The 20,255-nt window shown below is 50.6% G+C and overlaps 1 protein-coding gene across 1 annotated transcript; it reads right to left on the minus strand.

The window, feature by feature from the left end:
- Positions 1-12,620: 12,620 nt before the first annotated feature.
- Positions 12,621-15,016, minus strand: Il13 (interleukin 13). The gene is made up of 4 exons (XM_036195222.1): positions 14,867-15,016; positions 13,722-13,775; positions 13,030-13,131; positions 12,621-12,719 (listed from the first exon to the last, which is right to left on the minus strand). Exons 1-4 carry the CDS (start codon positions 15,008-15,010, stop codon positions 12,621-12,623), a joined length of 399 nt encoding a protein of 132 aa, XP_036051115.1. The 5' UTR covers positions 15,011-15,016.
- Between the last annotated feature and the right edge of the window lie 5,239 nt (positions 15,017-20,255).

Raw genomic sequence — 20,255 nt, forward strand, 5'->3', positions numbered from 1 at the left:
GGACGCAGAAGGACAACGAGGGGAGAGCTGGGTCCCACAGTGTCCCAGAGGCAAAGAACAACCATTCGGGTTTCCTCTGAGCACTTAACCGCTGTGGCCCTGTGGGAACAATGATGAGTCAGAAAGGGGTATAATGTGGAAACTCATCGCTCAGGAGCGAAGTTTGGTTTGTCTGGTTTGTTTCAATGGTTGGATGAGGCCAGAGAAAAGAGGGTGAACGTCCCAGACACCAGCGAGTCTTCCCAAAGGGTAGGAGGGGATCGTCCACAACGCCCCACAGGGACAGGTGGCTGTGAATGGAGCTAATAAGGCAGAAAAGTTGGTGCCTGCCCTGTCTGGGATGAAGGAGAGAGTGGAAGGCAGGAATTGTGAGCAGCAACTGGACAGGGCAGGAAGGTGACTGTCACAGACCCTGTCCTGCCCTTCGAGTAAGCCAAGAGCCACTGGACAGTTATGGGCAGTGAGTGTGGAGTCTAGTAGACAGCTCCTTGTGACTGTGACCATGGGAGGATCGTTAACGCTGGGCCTCAGTTTCCACAGCTGCGTGCCTCCTCCACTTAGGGCTCCTGTGAGCACCCAGAGACCCATGGAAAGCGATTCGTTAGCCCTTGTCAACCCATGACTAGGAAAGAAGACTCGGTCGGCCTCAGCAGCTTGTTAGGCTAGGATGTTCTGTATCTTCCCACGTGACCTTGGGTATACCATCAGCCACACTCCCTAAACTGAGGAACAACAGCTGTACTTGTTTTTTTGAGGTTGTCTTGAGTACTAAGTTTAGGTACTTAGATAAGCACTCGCATACAGTGGGTTCTGTGTCAGGGTACTTCATAATTACATATTTTGGTTGGATGACTGACATCCGAGCTCTGTCACCTGGACGATGTCCACACCTGCCTCTCCTATATGTATCTCTTTTAAGTCTTTGGGCCCTACGCTTGTTTCTGAAGAGTTGGAGTGTCATCTCCTCAACCCTCGGCTTCATGGACCTGCACAGTGGAGGAGGAGGGGACTACCTCTTGCCATGGGCACTTTATTCAGTCAAGGGAGGTGGGTGCAGGTGCAGTGTTGAGGGGGCAGCGGACACAGACTGGGCCGTGGACCCTGATGCGGGCCTGGAACTTGGCTGGTGCAATGCTGAGATGCAGCCATGCTAGCCTTCCAACACCTGCCGAGTCACTCCAGGAGAAAACTTGGTGTCCTGTTCACAGCCCATGGGACAAAGAGGACAGCATCACCTTCCTTCTGCCATGCACAGGTCTCTGGAGAAACCAGCTCCATGAAGACTCACTTCAGTGGATGCCCAGACTTGGCACTAGAACAGTTAAGCCACATTGTCACAGGCACTGTGGAAGAGAAAGGAACAGAACCGAGGAGGACAGTTGTATCCTTAGATCTGGTGTCCTCACGCCTGCTCACTTGAGCCGAGGCTTGCCTTCCCTTCTCTCCCTGAAGCTGAGGAAGAAGCCCCTTCCAGCTCTTCATAGGCTAGGAGCCAGGCTGGCATTGTGGGGCCAAGTGCCAGGACGATGCAAGAGGCAGCATGTGGGAGAGCCACATGTGTGGGCCTCTGGTGTGGTGTCTCTGAAGCTCTGGAGGAAGTGATGGGTGCCTGGAAGGGAGACCAGGCAGAGGGTGGCAGTTTGAATCTGCACTGGTCCCGAGAGTCCACAGAGTGTGAGAGTGGGAAGGAGCCTGGGCTTCAAGTGGCTCAGGAGCATCATGTCAGAGCTAAGACTGGAGTCAGACCAGGCGGTGGTGGCACACGCCTTTAATCCCAGCCCTCTGGAGGCAAGGGCAGGCAGATCTCTGTGAGTCTGAGGCCAGCCTGGTCTACAGAGTGAGCTCCAGGACAGCCTGGGCTGGTACACAGAGAAACCTTGTCTTGAAAAACAAAAACAAAAAACAAAACAAAAGACCCAGAGTTGAGTGCTAGGAAGATGACTCCATGGATCAAAGCCTGATGACCTGAGTTTAATCCCCAGGGTCCACACAGAGGAAGGAGTAAGGTGACTCCCTGTAAGTTGTCCTCTGACTTCCACACACATCTGTACATACACACATATGCACACACACCTATACACACGCATATGCATACACAAAGACTCCAATCAGCCTCCTCTGAATCCAGCTCCGGATGACTCTCCAAGTGACTTTGGGAAAGTTATTCTGTCCGGGTGTCCCAGTAAAGCCAGGCTGACAGGAATGTAGGGGTGTGGGAAAACTACAGGTGTTAATAAACACCAAGTGTTGATGTAGTACCTGGAACATTAGGAAAAAACACAAGCATAAACACATTAGAAAAGAAAACCAAACCACCCCCGCCCCGCTGCAATCATCCGCCGCAGCTGTGTTAGTAATGTGTCTCCAACTGAATGCACTTAGGCGTGAGTGAGGAGTCTGTGTCAGTGACCTAGGCTTCTGGCCCAGGGAGCTGCCCTTTTGGAAGACGGCAGTTTAGAAGGTGCAAGCTAGGGTCAGAGGTCCGCAATGTTGAGCTGAGGGGCCACTGTGGCTCTGAGCGTGGAGGAGTTTCCACAGACAGCATTCTATTGGGTTGTGAGATGTGAAGGGGTAAGAAGAGACCCACTAGTCCGGCGGTGGTGGCACACGCCTTTAATCCCAGACCTTGGGAGGCAGAGGCAGGCGGATCTCTGAGTTCAAGGCCAGCCTGGTCTACAGAGTGAGTTCCAGGATAGTTAGGACTAAAACAGAGAAACCCTGTCTTTAAAAACAACAACAACAACAACAAAACAACAACAACAAGGAGTGACCCACTAGGCACAGTAATGCTGAAAGAAGGGTAGATGACCTGACCAGGAGTCCTGCACAGGCAAGGTCAGAACCCCAGGAAGTGAGAGTCTCAAGAGCAGAAGTGAGGGGTCATGGGTCATGGTGATGGGAGATAAGAGCGATGAATTGAGAAAATGGTGACATCAGCACAGTGGCTTCTGGGTGCAGTGGGAACAGAGGCAGAATGGAAAGATCTAGATGGCATAGAACCTGTGGTGTGGCCTCACACTAGGGAGGGCAGGCTGTGCCATACTCAGGCTTCAGGGAGGCACCCGGTGTCCACAGTTCAGCTTTGATGGAGTCCACCTGAGCTCAGGGTTCTCACACATAGGCCATACAGGCCCCACTTGCTGTATCCAGCCCATCCCAGCCTCTGCTCTCACCCGGGTTCTGGATATAGTCAGTAGAGGGGTAAGGAGAGTGGAGATCAGACAGATTGGTCCTCACATGCTAACCACTATGGTTGAGTAGTTGATACCAGAGGGTACTTTTGTAAATGTTGGAAATTTTCTATATTTTTTTTTCCAAGACAGGGTTTCTCTGTGTAGCCCTGGCTGTCCTAGAACTTGCTCTGTAGACCTTGAACTCACAAAGATCGGCCTGCCTCTGCCTCCTGAGTGCTAGGATCAAAGGCGCGCGCGCCACTACTGCCCAGTTTATAATACATTTCTTAGAAGGTGGGGAGGTGACTCAGCTATTGGTGACTCAAAGGTGACCGAGTAGTTAAGAGTGTGTATTATACTTGCAGAGGACCCAGTTAGGATCCCAGCACCCACATTAGGTGATTTACAACCACCTCGATGTAACTCCAGCTTTGGGGGATTGGATGCCCTCTTCTGGCCTCCTGGGGACAATGCACACACACACATACATGATTTTTTAAAAGTTAAAGATTTAAACAATACTGATATAGGGGGCTGGACACAGTGGCCTCATGCCTTCAATACCAATACTTGGCAGCAGAGGCAGGAGGATCTCTGTGAGTTCAAGGCCAGCTTGGTCTACACAGCAAGCTCCAGGACAGCCAGGACTACCTTGTCTCAGAAAACACAACAAACAAACATCAGAAACAAAACAAAACAAAACAATTGATATGGGGCTTGGAGATGTAGCTCTGTGGTAGAACACTCGGCTAATGTGTAAAGCATTGGGTTCACCTCTAGCTCTGCAGAAAAGTGTGTATGGATAATAAATTTAAATGTATGAGGCTGGGAAGATGTTTCAAGGATAAGAGAACTTGTTGAGCAGGCAGGAGGACCTGAGTTCAGCTCCCTACACACAAATAGAAAAATCATAAAAACCATGTGTATGTAGTAACATGCAGTACATATTTTATGCATGTTTCCTTTGTATAATATAGAGGTATAAATATATAATTGCACATATATTGCTCACACACCTCTCCAGAATTAGACTGCCTCTCACCCCTCTACTGATATGTCTATCCATCTCTCCCACCTGGGGCTCTGGAGGAGCCAGGTGATCAGTCTTCCTAGCCCCCACCCTAGTGTTCCCACTTTGCACAACTGTGGGGGATCAGCCCCCACTTTTACAACCAGGGAACTCTCAAGCAGGGAGAAGTGGGAAACATTTAGATAGAAAGAGATATCTAGACGATGAGAGGAAAGACAGAAACACGGGATAGCCTCGGGAGGGCCTGGGTCAAAACCCACCAACCCAGAACTTTATTCAAAAGGGCTTTTTATAACAATGTCAAAGGGCAAGGCAAAAAGACCTCCCTCTGCTAGATATAACCAAGTGTAGAGACCCTTTCAAACACCTGGTACCCAGGCTCATGGCCCAATCATCCTCTTAAGCAGTCCTGCTGGGTAAAGCCTCTAGGAAACCTCGGTGGGCTCCAACACACAACTACCAAAATGGCTCTGCTAAAAACTGAATCAGAAAAACAAACAAAACCGAGTCAGGTCGGGTGTTGGTGCACACACCTTTAATCTCAGCACAAAGCAGGTTCTAGGACAACTAAGACTGTTACACAGAGAAACCCTGTCTCAAAAAAACAAACAAACAAAAACCAAAAACCAAAACAACAACAAAATCCAAACCTGAATCAGATATGGCCTAGCTGAGCCCTTTCTCACAGTCCTCAAACTGATCCTCCTGAGTGCCGGAGTTAGGCTCAGCTGCTTCTGGTCAAGACTTGGGCCCTTACAGTATTCCCATCTGCTGCCTTTCTCCTCCTAATGCACAGTTTTTCTCTCACATGAGTTCTGTCCAGCCAGACCTCTGTTTTCATCCTAGCTCATGAGTGAGGCACTCTCGGATTCCTGTGCTCTCCCCTGCCACTGGCTTCTCTCTGTGGTTTCAGAGGTGCCTGACACCCCTGTGCTGTCTGCTCTACTATCTCACTAGATCTGACCTTGCAGTGGTACCTGCTAAGGCTGCAGTGAATTCTGGATGGATGGATGGATGGGTAGATCGGTGGATGGATGGATGGGTGGGTGGGTGGATGGGTGGATGGATGGGTGGATGGATGGATGGATGGGTAGATGGGTGGATGGATGGATGGATGGATGGGTGGGTGGATGGATGGATGGATGGATGGATGGATGGATGGATGGATGGATGGATGGGTGGGTGGATGGATGGATGGGTGGGTGGGTGGGTGGGTGGGTGGATGGATGGATGGATGGATGGATGGATGGATGGGTGGGTGGATGGATGGATGGATGGGTGGGTGGATGGATGAATGGATGGGTGGGTAGATGGATGAATGGATGGATGGGTGGGTAGATGGATGGTTGGAGGGATGGATAGGTGGGTGGATAGATGGATGGATGGATGGATGGATGGGGATGGATGAGTGGATGGATGGATGGGTGGGTGGATGGATGGATAGATGGATGGATGGGTGGATGGAGCTCTGCTTCAGAGTAGCACCTCAGACTTGGCCCAAGTAACATTTTTTACAATCAGGGACACCATGGGACTTGAAGCCAGAGTTAATTTAATCCTTCATGAATTCCTTGCCCTGAACCCTTGGCTACATGTCTAGCTATGTCTTCAAAAGGTCTGGATAAGGGATCCTGATCACAGACACAGAGAGGACCCCACCAAAGCATGTGCCCAAGAGAAGAGGTAACAACAGCAGCCATGTGTGTGTCCATGACCCCACTGGGAATGGACATGTACTTATTATAACAAAGTATTTAGCAGAAGTGAGAACACAGGAGAATGAGTACATGAGAGGTTGTTTTTTCTTCCTTGATGTCCCTTGAACTCCAGCGTGTATTGGTGAAATTATTAAGGCCACTCCACGCAGTTAAAAGGGAGGTTTATTTTGTGGGGTAACTTACAAATGAAGGGATAGGTAGGTTGTAGGGTCTGGCAAAGGTATGGCACAGTCCGGCGGTGTTCTCTGGAGAACTCTGCTCAGTCTACCTCCAGCGTCCAGGGTCCCAGAACCAAGAGAGACCTCTCCTCTCGATCCTGGGTCTTCCGCTTCCTCCCTCAGCCCCGCCTTGTGGGCGTGACCATTACCGAAGCCTCATTGGGGTTGGAACTTCCAGGCCAATGCTGGGATGGCTACCCACTACAAGTGTGGGCCTGAGTAGGCCAGGGACCAGAGAGCTGCAGGTCCAGGTAGCCAGTAGCCAGGCTGCAGGGGACAGCCAGGCTGCTTCCCTAAGGAGGACTTCAGGAAGAGCTGCACAGCCCCCACGCACTGGTCCACTGTGATGCTCAAAGCAGAGATGACGAGATCTGCTCTATTTAATTTTGGTACCTGCGTCACCTCTGACCACACAACGGCCCAGGGAGGGTAGGACTGGAGGCGTTTCTTAGACACTCTGTGAGGGGATCACTTTCCACTCGAGATGGCACTGTGGAGGGGAAGGGAGAGAGGGCAACAGAAAGTGAGGTGGTAAGTAGAAAACTGGTTCTGGGATTTCAAATGGCCTCGTCATGGGGCCCCTCCCTGGCTGCCGAGAAATCAGTTGATCTGGGAAAGTTCGTTGCAAGCCATGCTCTCTGTCACTTTTGGGTGGAGCTGAGAAATGAAGATAATGAGACCTCCTGACTTTAGTTTTCAGAGTAAGAGAGGGCAGCGTGGGGGCGGGTGACTGTGGACACAGCTCCAGTCTGCACCAGCCTAAAGTGTGGGACCACACAACCAGAGTGTCCCAAGCCAGGACACATGGCCAGTGGCTCCTGCCGCCGCCTCTCAGTAGGGAGAAGCAGGGCTGAGGCTGGTGTGCAGGAGCAAACACTGACTGTGGTGTAAGCGTGACAGCCCATGGCTTCATCAGCCCCATCCTCCTAGCCGCCCTCAACACTAGGGACAGACACAGTCCTTTGCCCGGGCCCTCTTCTCCCACTCCGGGGACTGGCCTCAGAGAAACCCTTGAAGTGACTGTGTTTTCAACACCTTGCCTGACCAGGAGAAGTGCTTGCTGTTGAGTTCCACAGAAACTCAGTGTGTGTATCACTTCTCACCTGAGCCCCGGTCCCTCCCTCCTCCAGTGAAACCTCCTGAGCCTGAGGTGCGGAGGGGCCACTCACCCCACGCCCTGACGGGCTTTGCCTCCCCCCTTCCCCCCCCCCCCCGCTCCTCTGGGGCCCTCAGCTCTTCTCAGCTCCCCTGTCTCTGGGCACTGCTGAGAGCTGCCCTTGTGTATAGGAGAAAGCTCCCAGCAGCTTCCCAGGAGTCTAGGTGATGCTCCCAGACTGACATGTCTCCTCTTTCTTCCTCCTCCTCCTGTTCCTGACTGGGCCACCTCCTTGTCAGGTGTACCAGCTTTGTTCTGTGGCAATGTAAGTTATCCTTTGTTCCGGAAGGGCCCAGCGCACCCTATTGAGGACCACAGGTCGGCCCCTGCCTGAGGCACAGTCTGGGTGAAGGACTGGGGCTGTGGTGGGGATGTGGCTGCAGCTAGCTGTGGACCCCTAGTGGCCAGACCTGGCACGGCTGCATAAGTACCTTGTATTAGGAAGGCTCCCTTTGGAATCGTTGTGGGACACACACACACACACACACACGCACACGCACACGCACACGCACACACACACGCACACACACACGGGGCGGGGGGAGGGAGGAAAGGAGGGAGAGGAGAGAGAGAGAGAAGAGAATGCTTAGTGGTGTGTGTGTGTGTGTGTGTGTGTGTGTGTGTGTGTGTGTGTGTATGTATGTATGTATGTATGTATGTGTGTGTGAACACATTTTTAAGTGCATGTGCACCTGTGCCACTGTGTACAAGTGGAGGTCAAAGGACAGCTTTTGGTTCTCTCTTTCAACCTTAAATTTATTTATTTATTTATTTATTTATTGTTTTTTGTTTTGTTTCATTTTTTTGAGACAGGGTTTCTCTATGTAACAGCCCTGGCTATCCTGGATCTCACTCTGTAGCCCAGGCTGGCCTCAGACTCACAGAGATCTGCCTGCCTCTGCCTCCTGAGTGCTGGGATTAAAGGCGTGCACCACCACGCCCAACTGAGATTTTATTTATTATTTTATGTGACAAGAGTTTGCTTGAATGTTTGTGTACCATGTGTGTGCAGTGCCCATGGAGTCCAGAAGAGGGCATCAGATTCCCTGGAACTGGAGATACAGTTGGTTGTGAGCCACCATGTAGGTGGGGGCAAGGAATTGAACCCAGGGCCTCTGGAAGAGTAGCCTGTGCTCTTAACTACAGAGCCATCTCCCCATCCTCTTTGGGAGGTAGCTGATCCATGAGCTTCTGGCCAATTCTCCCGTCTTCACATCCCATATTACCCTAAGAGTGCTAGGGTTAAGGTGCCACCAGTGTGTCTGACCTTCTGCCCGGGTTCCAGGGATGACGTTTAGGTCATTAGGATTGCACAGCAAGTGTGTTTGTCCCCTGAACCATCTCCCTTATTTTGGACAGCTGACTGACACCTTGGTCAGGTAGAGGGGACCTGGGTAAAGATGAAGCTATATTGATGGGAGGATGCACAGAAAATGATTTTATGTTTTTCAGAAAATCATTATTCTGGGGCCTGGGGCGCTGGCCCAGTGGGTAAATTGTTTGCCTTGAAAGCATGAGGAAGAGGGTGGGATGGTGCAGACTTGCAACATCAGGGCTGGGGAGACAGAGGCTGAAGGATCTCTGGGGTTGTTTACCAGCCAGCATGGAAGGCCTAACAGGCAGTTCAAGACCAGTGAGTGAGAGACCTATATAGAAAAACAAGGTTCAGCTAGTGGTGGTGGCGCACACCTGTAATCCCAGCACTCGGGAGGCAGAGGCAGGCAGAGCTCTGTGAGTTCGAGGCCAGCCTGGTCTACAGAGTGAGTTCCAGGACAGGCACCAAAGCTACAGAGAGAAACCCTGTCTCGAAAAACTGAACAAAACAAAACAAACAAAAAGCAATAAAAAAAAAAAAGGAAAAGAAAACAAAATGAAACAAACAAACAAAAATACCAAAGTGGATCATTCCTGAGGAACACCACCCAAGGTTGACCTCTAGCTTCTTACACACACACACACACACACACACACACACACACACACACACACATATACATGCAGTCTCTCTCTCTCTCTCTCTCTCTCACACACACACATACATGCAGTCTCTCTCTCTCTCTCTCACACACACACACACACATACATGCAGTCTTTCTCTCTCTCTCTCTCTCACACACACACACACACAGGCACGTGCGCACTCACTCATACACACATGCACATATATACATGCACAGTCACACACACTCATACACACATGCACATATATACATGCACAGTCTCTCACACACACACACACACTCATACACACATGCACATATATACATGCAAGTCTCTCTCACACACTCATACACACATGCACATATATACATGCACAGTCTCTCACACACACACACTCATACACACATGCACATATATACATGCACAGTCACACACACATTATATACACATGTCTACATATACACATGCACACACGTTCACACACACATACATCACCCTCTTCTTAAACAACCAACCAAGCTGATTGTTGGTGGTGCACACCTTTAATCTCAGCACTTGGGAGGCAGAAGCAGGTGAATCTCTAAGTTTGAGGCCAGCCTGGTCTACAGAGCGAGTTCCAGTACAACCAGGACTGTTTACACAGAGAAATCCTGTCACACACATACACAAAAAAAAACAAAACAAAACAAGCCATCTAGCTTTTTATTCTAGGCTATGGGTGGAGAAGGATGCCAAGATCAGTGCTCACCCTGACTTTCCAGCAGTACCACCAGCAGGAAGGATGGAGGAGAGCAATCTCTTCCCCACCTTTGCAAGCTCTGTCTGGTACCATGTCTTGCAGTCCCTTGGCAAATGTGACCCCTTTGGCACTGCTGGGGGTCAGTACTGCCCTGCTGCACACATCCCCACACCCGTCTGCAGGGATCTTCTCTCTCTCTTGCAGAGTGGCTGACTCCCAGTGCTGTTGCGTGGCCTCTTCCCCTCTCCCATTGTTGGCAGTGAGGCAGAAACACTGAGTCCCCAAGAGTTGGCCGACTTCCTGTCACATCCTGGTGTTGCATGAGTGACATGCGGCTCTGAGTACTGGGAATGGAAGGTTTCAGTCTGCCCCAGGAAGGTCCCTGCCTGTCATTTGTGGTGATGTATAGTGTGTACCCCAATATATTGTATACCCTAATAAACTTGCTTGAGGATCAGAGAACAGAACAGCCACTAGATTAAACACAGAGTCCAGGCAGTGGTGGTATATATCTTTAATGCTATCACTCACTGACGGATCTCTGTGAGTTCAAGGCCACACTAGGAAGAGCCCCAGGCAGCGTGGCACGTGCCTTTAATCCCAGCACTTGAGATCTCTCTCTTTGCTTGGGAAGGACACACGCCTTTAATCCCAGGGAGTGATGGCAGGAAGCAGAAAGGTCTATAAGGAGTGAGGACTAGGAACTAGAGGCTTTTGAGCAGCAGTTCAGCTGACATCCATTTGGGTGAGAACTCAGTGGTTTTCAGTCTGAGGAAACAAGATCAGCTGAGGAGTTGGTGAGGTTAGGTTAGCTGTGGCTTGTTTTGTCTCTCTGATTTCTCAGAATTCACCCCAATATCTTGTTCCCCGGTTTTTTAAATTAATAAGACCTTTTAGCTGGCGGTGGTAGCGCATGTCTTTAATCCCAGCACTTGGGAGACAGAGCCAGGCGGATCTCTGTGAGTTCAAGGCCAGCCTGGTCTACAGAGCAAGTTCCAGGACAGGCACCAAAACTACACAGAGAAACCCTGTCTCGAAAAACCAAAACAAAACAAAAAATTAATAAGACCTTTTAAATTTCGTGTTACAGTCATTCAGAATTTGAGTGGTCTCTGAACCCCACTTCTGCTGCAGAGGTACCCCACCCTTCTCGGTCTTTTTCTGCTCTGGGCAGCATCTCCCAAGGATGCTGACAGATCTCTTGTTAGCCAGGGCTTGCCAGTGCAGATGCTTTCACCATCCCAGCTTGTGGGCCAGCAAGGGGGAGGCAGTCCCCGTGCGCCGAGGTGCCATCTTCCGTGGCCTCGTCTGTCTACTCCAGTCCCCACATGTCAACTGATTCATCCTGGCTTACGAAGTGGTGATGAATAGGGCCCAGAAATTCAACAGGCTATCATCCCTCGAATGTAAGTGAATGCCCCATCAATAGAGAACATCCAAATAGGCACTGTAGTGGGAAAGAGCCGTATATATAGGCAGGTGATTGTTGAAAGGGACAATGTGAGGCTTTGCTCCTCCCCAGCATGCACCTTGGGCAAGCCTCCTGCCCACACCACGTCTCAGGCTCTTATGTGCCTCCCTCTGTGGCAAGGGAGACCCGAGACTGTGTGGGTGGTGCAGACACGGCTGGCCAGTCATTGGGAGATACCCAAGAGGTTCCCCACCTGCTCCAGACATCCCCCTTGAACCCCAACTTCCTGGCCCAAGCTCCCTCTGTTCACCAACAATAGACAGGGGGTGTATCCTCTACTCGTCCCTTCCCCCTTCCCACCCACCCACCCCCACCCCCGGCCCAGAGGGTTTGCTCTCACCCCAGGTCTTGCCCTTCACTACTTCTATCTCCTTTGAGAAGCCTGCCTTATACTGGGCTCCTCAGTCTGGAGCGCACAGGCCAGCATCCCCAAGGACCAAAAGAGAAGAGAAGGCAAAAGCAGACAGGCCTATCTGTCACAATCTTTATTTCCAGTTTCTAGTTTGACAGTCAATGAAAAAACGTGTTCAATGACAAGCCCCCCCCCCCATTCCCCACACATCACCTTAAGTGTAACAGGCCATTCTTCCATATATTATTAACTCTTTGCTAACCTATTTAATAGTTTAAATATAAGGATAAAACAATAAGTTACTTCATGGCTGAGGGCTGGTTGCTGCCGGCTGGCAGACAGGACTGTGGCTCTGGCCTTCCCTCCTGTCCCCTGCCTGAGGTGAGACCCGGAGGCCCCAGTGAGGTAGCAGAATTGTGTATACAGTAATTATTGCCAGGGACCCCAAGGCCCACTGCTTCGGTGCTGGGGCCTCAAGTCTCAGGGTGCAGGCAGCAGACCATTCCCCCACCGCAATACTGACAGACTCATTTAAATAACATACAACCATAATAAATAAGATCAAGAAGAAATGGGCCCAAGCTGCTCTCTGCCTCAGTTGGCCTGTGTGAAGCAGGCCACAGGCATAGGGACGGACTGACAGAGGAAGCTGCCAGGCTGAGCCCCCTGGCACTAGGCAGGCAGTGCAGGCTGAGGTCAAAGCTAAGGCAATCTTATCCCTTCCCAACCCTCCTCCCTGCCTCCCAAAGAAATGTCTGATGTGAGAGAGAAAAATGGCTTCACAATTGCCATGACCAGGGCCTGTCTCCGTGTTTTCTCTTGTCACTGGAAGGTGCCGTGGCGAAAGAGTTGCTTTGAGTAGCTGAGCAGTGTGGTTATAAACTGGACCACTTCAATTTTGGTATCTGGGAGACTGGAAAGCTGTAAAACGACGGAGAGGCCCATCCATTAGAGGAACGCCAATGTCAAGGACAGCCAGCACCCACCAGGGGCTTTCCAGGGACTGTCCCACACCATGCTCCCAAAAGTCCCTGCCAGGTGGGTTCTGGTTTTGCCTCTTTATGAATGTGGAAACTGAGGCTCAGGTAAAAGTTGGGAGCCCTCAAGCCCAGGACCAGTAACTTGTAAGGCTGGGTCCCTACTGCCACAGTGGACCCGCTCCTGGGTGGATACACACATGGGATGTTCAGCCAGGCTACCGGTAGTGGGTGAGGGACAGAGCAGGCCTTACCCCAGCGGACTTCCGGGTGCAGAGTCCACTCAATAGCCTCTGGGTCTTGTAGATGGGTTTGCAACTGGAGATGTTGGTCAGGGACTCTAGGGCTGCACAGAACTGTGGGAGAAGAGGGCAGGTGTTAGGCCTGGCTCAGGTTACAGGAAGGCAGTTGGACTGGCCAGATGCATATGGGGGTGCAGAAGGAGCCTAGATTATGAGGAATGAGTGGGTAGCTTCCCAGGCAGTGGTTTTCAACCTGTGGGTCATGGCTCCTTTGGGGGTTGCATATCAGAGATACCCTGTATATCAGATAATTACATATGATTCATAATAGTAGAAAATTATAGTTATGAAGTAGCAATGGAAATAATTTTATGGTTGGGGGGTCACCACAACATGAGGAACTGTATTGAAGGGTCACAGCATCAGGAAGGTTGAGAACCACTGAGCTAGAGTTTGCTTTTACAGTTGCTTTCTGTGAAGCAGGATCTCATTCTGTAGCCCAGGCCAGCCTGGAACTTGTTATATAGCCCAGGCTGGCCTCAAACTCATGGTAATCCTCCTGCCTCAACCTCTCAAATTCTGATATTCCAGACATGCGTAGCTCTGAAGGTGGTTTGCAAAGCCCTAGCTGTGTGAAGAGGGCTTAGAGAAAAGAAGGCCAAGACCCACAACCTCCTCCATATCCCGAAGTCTGGGCTCCTTACCCCGCCAGCTGTCAGGTCCATGCTCCACACCATGCTGCCGTTGCATAGGGGAGTCTGAGGAAGCAAAGAGTCCGTGAGTAGAATGGGAGCAGGAGTCACGGGCCACCCCCAGCCAGGCCAGGCCCACAAGCACCCCTAGTGTAGTATAGAGTCGAGCCTGACAGCCCCCCAACACTGTAAGCTCTAGAGGGGCTGGGGCAGAAATTAAGAGTCCTGGAGCTGAGAGAGGAACAGTGAGTGGCTATTGGCAGGGAAAATGCCTTATCTGAAGCTTGCCACAGTCTGGCCAGGAGCATGGGGGCCTATAGAGAAGGCCAGAGTGCAGTTTGGTAGAGGGAGGGAGAGGCTGCTGTTGACCTGGTCAGGCCAGGGCTGAGGCAGTAGAAGCCCAATGTATCTCTAGTCTGTTCTCTGGGATGCTATGTTAGAGACACACAGAGGAGGCCTCATATGATTCTTATAAGGCCTGAGTCTAGACTGTGACATTAACCTCCCCCAACCTTACAAAACGAAGCCACTGTGCCTGCGGCCTCTAGAGGTGTCAGGAGGGACAACACAGCACACCACCAGGCTTAGCAATAATCAATGGTTGGACAGTGTGAGCTAGAATGCCAGTGATGTAGGAAATCCAGTTGGTAGATGCCAATGGCCCCGCCATTTTGAGAAAGTTCTCCACTTTGGTTAAGCAGGGCAGTTTCTGGGAACCACAGTAACCAGCATTCCAGAAGTAATGCAGCTTGTTTTCCTAGATTCTGGTCATCCCCAGCCCCACTCTCAGCCCTCCTTGATAATGACTGGTCACTATAGAGCCTTAAGGACCACCTGACATTCTCTGGCTCACCATTCCTTGATTACCCTGGCAAGCTCTGGCTCCACATCCCAACCCTTCCCTGTCCCTTTAACTGTCCTAGACTCTGAAAAGTCTGGGAGCTGTCTGGTTTCCCCATCTAGAAACCTCTCTTCTACAGGTTTTCTTGGAGTAAATCTGTCCAGTTGTAAAGGTCTTTCCCTTGGGGGACCCTTCACTGACCACACTGTTGCCCCCCACCTCCAAGCTAGCATCTCTTTTTCCCTCTATCATACATACAAGGCCAGACCCAGCCTGCTCATGACGTCTTCCGGGGAGGGAGAGGTGTGTTACTTACCCTCTGGTCTTGTGTGATGTTGCTCAGCTCCTCAATAAGCTCCTTGAGGGCCACAGGGGGCGTCATGGGTCGAGGCACCGGGCCTGGGGCAGCGAGACCACCAAGGCAGGCGAGGGCCAGGACTGCAGTCACCCAGAGCGCCATGAAGCCCAGAGCCTATGAGAGAACCAAGGAGCAGCAGAGCTGTAGGCTGGCTTAAGCTGGTGGCTTTGTGGCGGTAGCCTGTGGCAGCAGCTTTTATAAGCCCAAGTAGTGACGCCTCTCCGCTGGTCGCTGCTTTGTTGGGCATTATCTGGAAACCACATCTTTACTCATCTTGATATTTTTTTTTTCTTTTTTGGAAAATCCAGTGCCGTCTAAAGGAAAGAGTCTGATTTAGTGGATTTATTGAGAAGGGTCTGGGACAGACTTTCCAAGATAGTGGTGGCTTATTTCCCAGGTGGACATCAGCAAAGCCAGCTTTTCGCCCTGAGAGTTCCACCTGGTGACCACCACCCCAAGCGCCTGGGCAGCCAGCCCAATACTGACCCCTTTGGGTCGCTAAGTACCTGGCAGCCTCTGGGCACATGGCAATATCTGTCTTCTGTGAGAATCGGGGACGTTTTCTTCTCTTCACCCCCCCCCTTCTTAATTTCAATGAACACATCTCATAAATCATCAAAGGACACAGAATTCAGACAGGACAAAGAGTAAGGGAGATTCACTTCTGTCCACCCCACTGCTCCTCGGCTTCACAAGTGGGAGGGATCAGAGAAGTTCATACTGTACAAAGTTTATTGTGACGCAGCCAGCTCAGGTATTCCCCAGACCTTTCAAGTGTAAAATTGTTCTGAGGCTAATTCTGTCAATGGGCAGCCTTCTCTCTTGGCCATTCTCCTGGGACACTGTAGCTGGGTTGGGTAGGCATCAGGCTGCTCAAACTCCAGCCGGAGTCAGAGAGCATGACATGGCCGAGGCTGGGGCTACCACACTTGCCCCCCAGTCTCCACAGAAGCTGGCCTTCTAGGGCCTCAAACTTCCCAAATATTGACGATGACTGAAGGGCAGCTGCTGGGCCTGTCTCCTGCAGGCGGCCCTCATCTGCAGGGATGCCAGCACATGGCCTTTTCCCTACTCTTTCCTCATCCTCAACTACCACCCTCTCGCTGCAGAGGCCACAGCATTTGCCTATTGGGTAGTGACTCAAGATGCACCCTCACCTACTTCCTCCCTTAGGCCAACAGCGGCCCCTTTATGCCCTTTCTTCTTTCTCCGACTCTCCCCCACTCATTTCTTCTCCTCAGCCAGCCTCCATCTTCTCACAAAGGTCCTCAAGGGACTCTGGCGCCCTCCCTCCTGCAGGACCTAGCCTTGCCCAGCTCTCTTTTTGTCCATAGTGGAGGCTTCCCAGCCTGTCTATAGACCTGGGAACTGGGAAGCTGCCTCTGCCCCTGGCAGCCAGCCGCACAGGTCTTGGAGTTCTTTGCCTAGATGAGTGACCCCTCAGTTTCTCATTCTGGAGGACAGGGCGGGCGGCAGATCCCTGGGAGGTCTCTTCGGTGGGGGAAGGCTGGGGGAAACACCTCGGGTGGTGCATGCATGAGTCAACGCGCCCCTGGCCCTCAAGACAAGCAGAAGGCGTGCGGGGAGCAGCGGGCAGGCGCCCCCGGCGCGTGGGAGAAGGCGCGCTGGCGCGGCGATGGCCTGCAGAGATAGGGGCGCGGCCTTATGTAAGGGGAGATGGGGTCGATAAGGGGACGCGCGCCCCGCCTCCTCCACCGTCTCCGGGAAGGTGGGGCCAGAGCTGCCCGGCGGGGAAGCGGCCACCACCCTCGCTGCGCTGCAGGACGGGCCCGGCGGGACCAGTGTCGTCTCAGTGCCCTTGCGCACCCTGGAACATCGCTAGCCTGCAACTGCCACTGCCACGACCACCAGGAGAGGGGCGGTGCCCGCTGCAGTGGGAGAACCGAGAACTTCGCTTTCTTTCTTTCTTCTTTTTTTTTTTTTTTTTTTTTTTGTCCCAGAGACAGGGTTTCCCTGGCTGTCCTGGAACTCACTATGTAGACCAGTCTGGCCTCGAACCTGAAGATCCTCCTGCCTCTGATTCCTAAATGTTGAGATGAAAGGTGTGTGCCACCACCGCCCGACACTTCTTTTGTTTGTAAATCTTCATGTTTCAGTAAGTTTAAGGTGGTGTGCTTGGCTGCTTTCCTAGTTGCAAGTTGGACACACCTGCTGAAACTCCAGGCCAGCCCGCGCTGCAAAGCTAGGCCCTTGTCTCAAAAAACAGCAATCAAAAAAGCCAGGGTGGTGGCCCACGCTTTCATCCCAGCACTCGGGAGGCAGAGGCAGGCAGATCTCTGAGTTCGAGGCCAGCCTGGCCTACAGAAGAGTTCCAGGACCACATGGAGAAACCAATAAACACACAAATAAATACAAAAACTGTGTGTGTGTGTGTGTGTGTGTGTGTGTGTGTGTGTGTGTGTGTAACTTCCTTGCTGTTCTTGAGTGTGAGCTCTGCAGCTGACAATGGCAGAAAAGTGGATACGTTTTTTAGACCAAGATGGCCTTGAAATTGTGGCAATTCTCCTGCCTCTGTCTTGGATTGCTGGCATAAGTGCCAGCATTATGCTTCATACCCAGCCAAATCCAATCACCTATTATACCATGAGAAACCAATTTACACAGGGTGTGGCCTGCGCTCGGGGCATCCATGGGCCCATGGCCTGCAGCTGGGCAGTGTGCCGGGTTCCAGAAGTCACTTGGTAGGGGAAGGGTCCTGCCTGCCCGGCTGCTCGCCTTGGAACCAGCTGGAGTTTCAGGACCACACTCCCACTCTTGCTGGATTGCCCCAGGCTCTGGGTCTCTTTTTCAGAGAGTGGGTGACCAATTGGGAAGAGAGCGATTGTGTGGGTTGTTTTGTTAAGTACAACTGTTCATTTGATTTTCGTGGAAGGTGTACTTGCCAGGAATTTCAGAAAAGACACGATATGAGGCGATATGGCTCTCAGTCTGCAGAACACACACACAGGAAGAGAGTTCATCCTCCTCAGAGCAAAAGGCCAGGTCCCTGAACCAGGCTTCCACTTTCCCGCTCCAGCCCACAGTATGCGCCGGATGGTCTGGCTCCCTGCACAGACTAGGAGAACTGGTAGGCTACCCATCTCTGAGCCAGGATCTGTGAAACTGTGGCAGTGGACGCCCTGAATTTGTGAGTAGGATACAAATGTCAGGCGCTACTGTGTTTGTTGTTGCTACTTTGTGTTTTTGGAGTCAAGGTCTCCCTGTGTAGACCTCGCTGGCCTCCAACTCAGAGCCATCTTCCTGCCTCTGCCCTGAGTGATGGGATTCCAGGTGTAGGTCACCAGGTAGTTTTCCGTTTTTTGTTTTTCCGTGATTTAACCCTAAATTCACCTCCTCAGAAGTCCCCTATGGCCCTGGTTGGGAACCTCTGTCTGTCCTTCCAGGCCACCTGGGCTCAGGGAGTTTGCTCTGTGCCCCCTAACCCCATGCTCCTTGCTTCCAGATTTTCCTCTTCCTCAAGGAGATACCTGTAGTAACTTCCTTTTAGATGGTGGGCTTTTTTTTCCCTTCCCGAGACAGGGTTTCTCTGTGTAGTTTTGGTGCCTGTCCTGGATCTCGTTCTGTAGACCAGGCTCTTAAACTCACAGGGATCCTCCTGGGTCTGCCTCCCGAGTGCTGGGACTAAAGGTGTGCACCACTACCACCTGGCCGGGTATATATAGTTAATTTTAACTGATATACAAAACCATAGAAGTTGTGCATATTAATGGAGGAGCCTTGTGATGTCCAGTACATGTAGACACCATGGGATACCTGAATCAGGTTAAACATTCATCTTCTGATGGGTTTGTCTTTTCGTGTGTGTGTGTGTGTGTGTGTGTGTGTGTGTGTGTGTGTGTGTGTGTATGTACACACAGCTGGTTGGCTATAGATAGCTACTCTTATACTGTCCTTTTTTTTTTTTTTTTTGAGACAGGGTCTCTCACTGAAACTGGAGCTTGTTTCAGCTAGTCTGACTGGCTAGTAAACCCCAGGGCTACCGGTGTGCTCCACCATGCCCAGCCTTTATATGTGGATGTGGAGGATTTGAACTCGGGCCCTAACTCTTTGCTGGCAAGCATTTAACCCACATTGAGCCATCTCCTAAGCCTTCTGAGGGCTTTCTAATTAAAGGAGTGTAAGAGGTAAAATTTTCAGAACGTGTGTATCTAAATATCTTTATTTTATTTTATATTATTTTATATTATTTATTTATTTGGTTTTTCGAGACAGGGTTTCTCTGTGTAGCTTTTGGAGCCTGTCCTGGAACTCACTTTGTAGGCCAGGCTGGCTTCGAACTCACAGAGATTCACCTGCCTCTGCCTCCCGAGTGCTGGGATTACAGGCGTGCACCACCACCGCATGGCTAATATCTTTATTTTAATGTGAAATAAGTACAGTTTAGCTAAGTATAACATTTTAGATGAGAAACAACTTCTTTCAGAATTTTAAAGGTCTGTCTTTCTGAGGCTCCAGAACCCAAGTCCTTTTGAATTTATGTCCCTCAGCCTTTCTTTGGAAGGTGGATGGATTTTTTTTTTTTTAGTCTGTGTGGCTCCTGTTTCTAGTGATGTGCTTTGGAGTGGCCAATTTTGTCTGCTGTGACAGACATGCCCAAGACCTCTGGCCCCAACTGACCAAGCCCTCTTTACCTTCCTTTCTTTTGCCCTTCACGTGGCACATAAATTAGAACCATGTGTGTGCATACACACACACACACACACACACACACACACACACACACACACACACACACACTGGGGAAGGCAGACTCTTTCCTGATTGGAACTGTTGTGGTTTTCTTTGTGTTTTATGCTTCTTGGAGTGTGGTCTTCAACTTTCCTGTCATTTCTCCTCTGCTTTCCATTGGAAAAATTTCCCTCTGCCGGTATATTTCCATAGCATTATTATTATTATTATTATTATTATTATTATTATTATTATTTTGATTATTCATGATCATCTGCTTAAACCTGAGTGCTGAGGTTACAGGTATGGCTACCATACCCAGGAAATTAAAATAATTTTAAATAAAGAGCATTTAGTTATCCAAAATCATCATCATCATCATCTCATAGGACCTCTCTTCGAGTAGTGGCACACACCTTTGATTCTAGTGCACCAGAGGTAGAAGGTGGGAGGTTCTCTGTTGAGTTCAAGGCCAGCCAGGGTTACACAGTGAGACTTTGTCTCAAATCAACTAACAAAATAAATAAGTAGATAGACAGATAGATAGATAAACAAATAAAAAAAAAATAAATAACAGGACCTAACCTTAAATAATGTCCTGTACTGAGACAGGGACTGGAGCATGCCTCAGTTGGTTGCTGTACAAACTTGAAGGCCA

Source organism: Onychomys torridus, chromosome 8, assembly GCF_903995425.1.
Source record: "Onychomys torridus chromosome 8, mOncTor1.1, whole genome shotgun sequence".
NCBI classification, from domain to species: domain Eukaryota; kingdom Metazoa; phylum Chordata; class Mammalia; order Rodentia; family Cricetidae; genus Onychomys; species Onychomys torridus.

Coding starts and splice junctions, on each gene's coding strand:
- Il13 (XM_036195222.1), bottom strand. CDS start 15,010: ATGGCGCTCTGGGTGACTGCAGTCCTGGCCCTCGCCTGCCTTGGTGGT. Junction 13,132..13,721: donor TGGACCTGACAGCTGGCGGG/GTAAGGAGCCCA, acceptor CTTCTCCCACAG/TTCTGTGCAGCCCTAGAGTC. Junction 12,720..13,029: donor GCACCCGGAAGTCCGCTGGG/GTAAGGCCTGCT, acceptor GTCGTTTTACAG/CTTTCCAGTCTCCCAGATAC.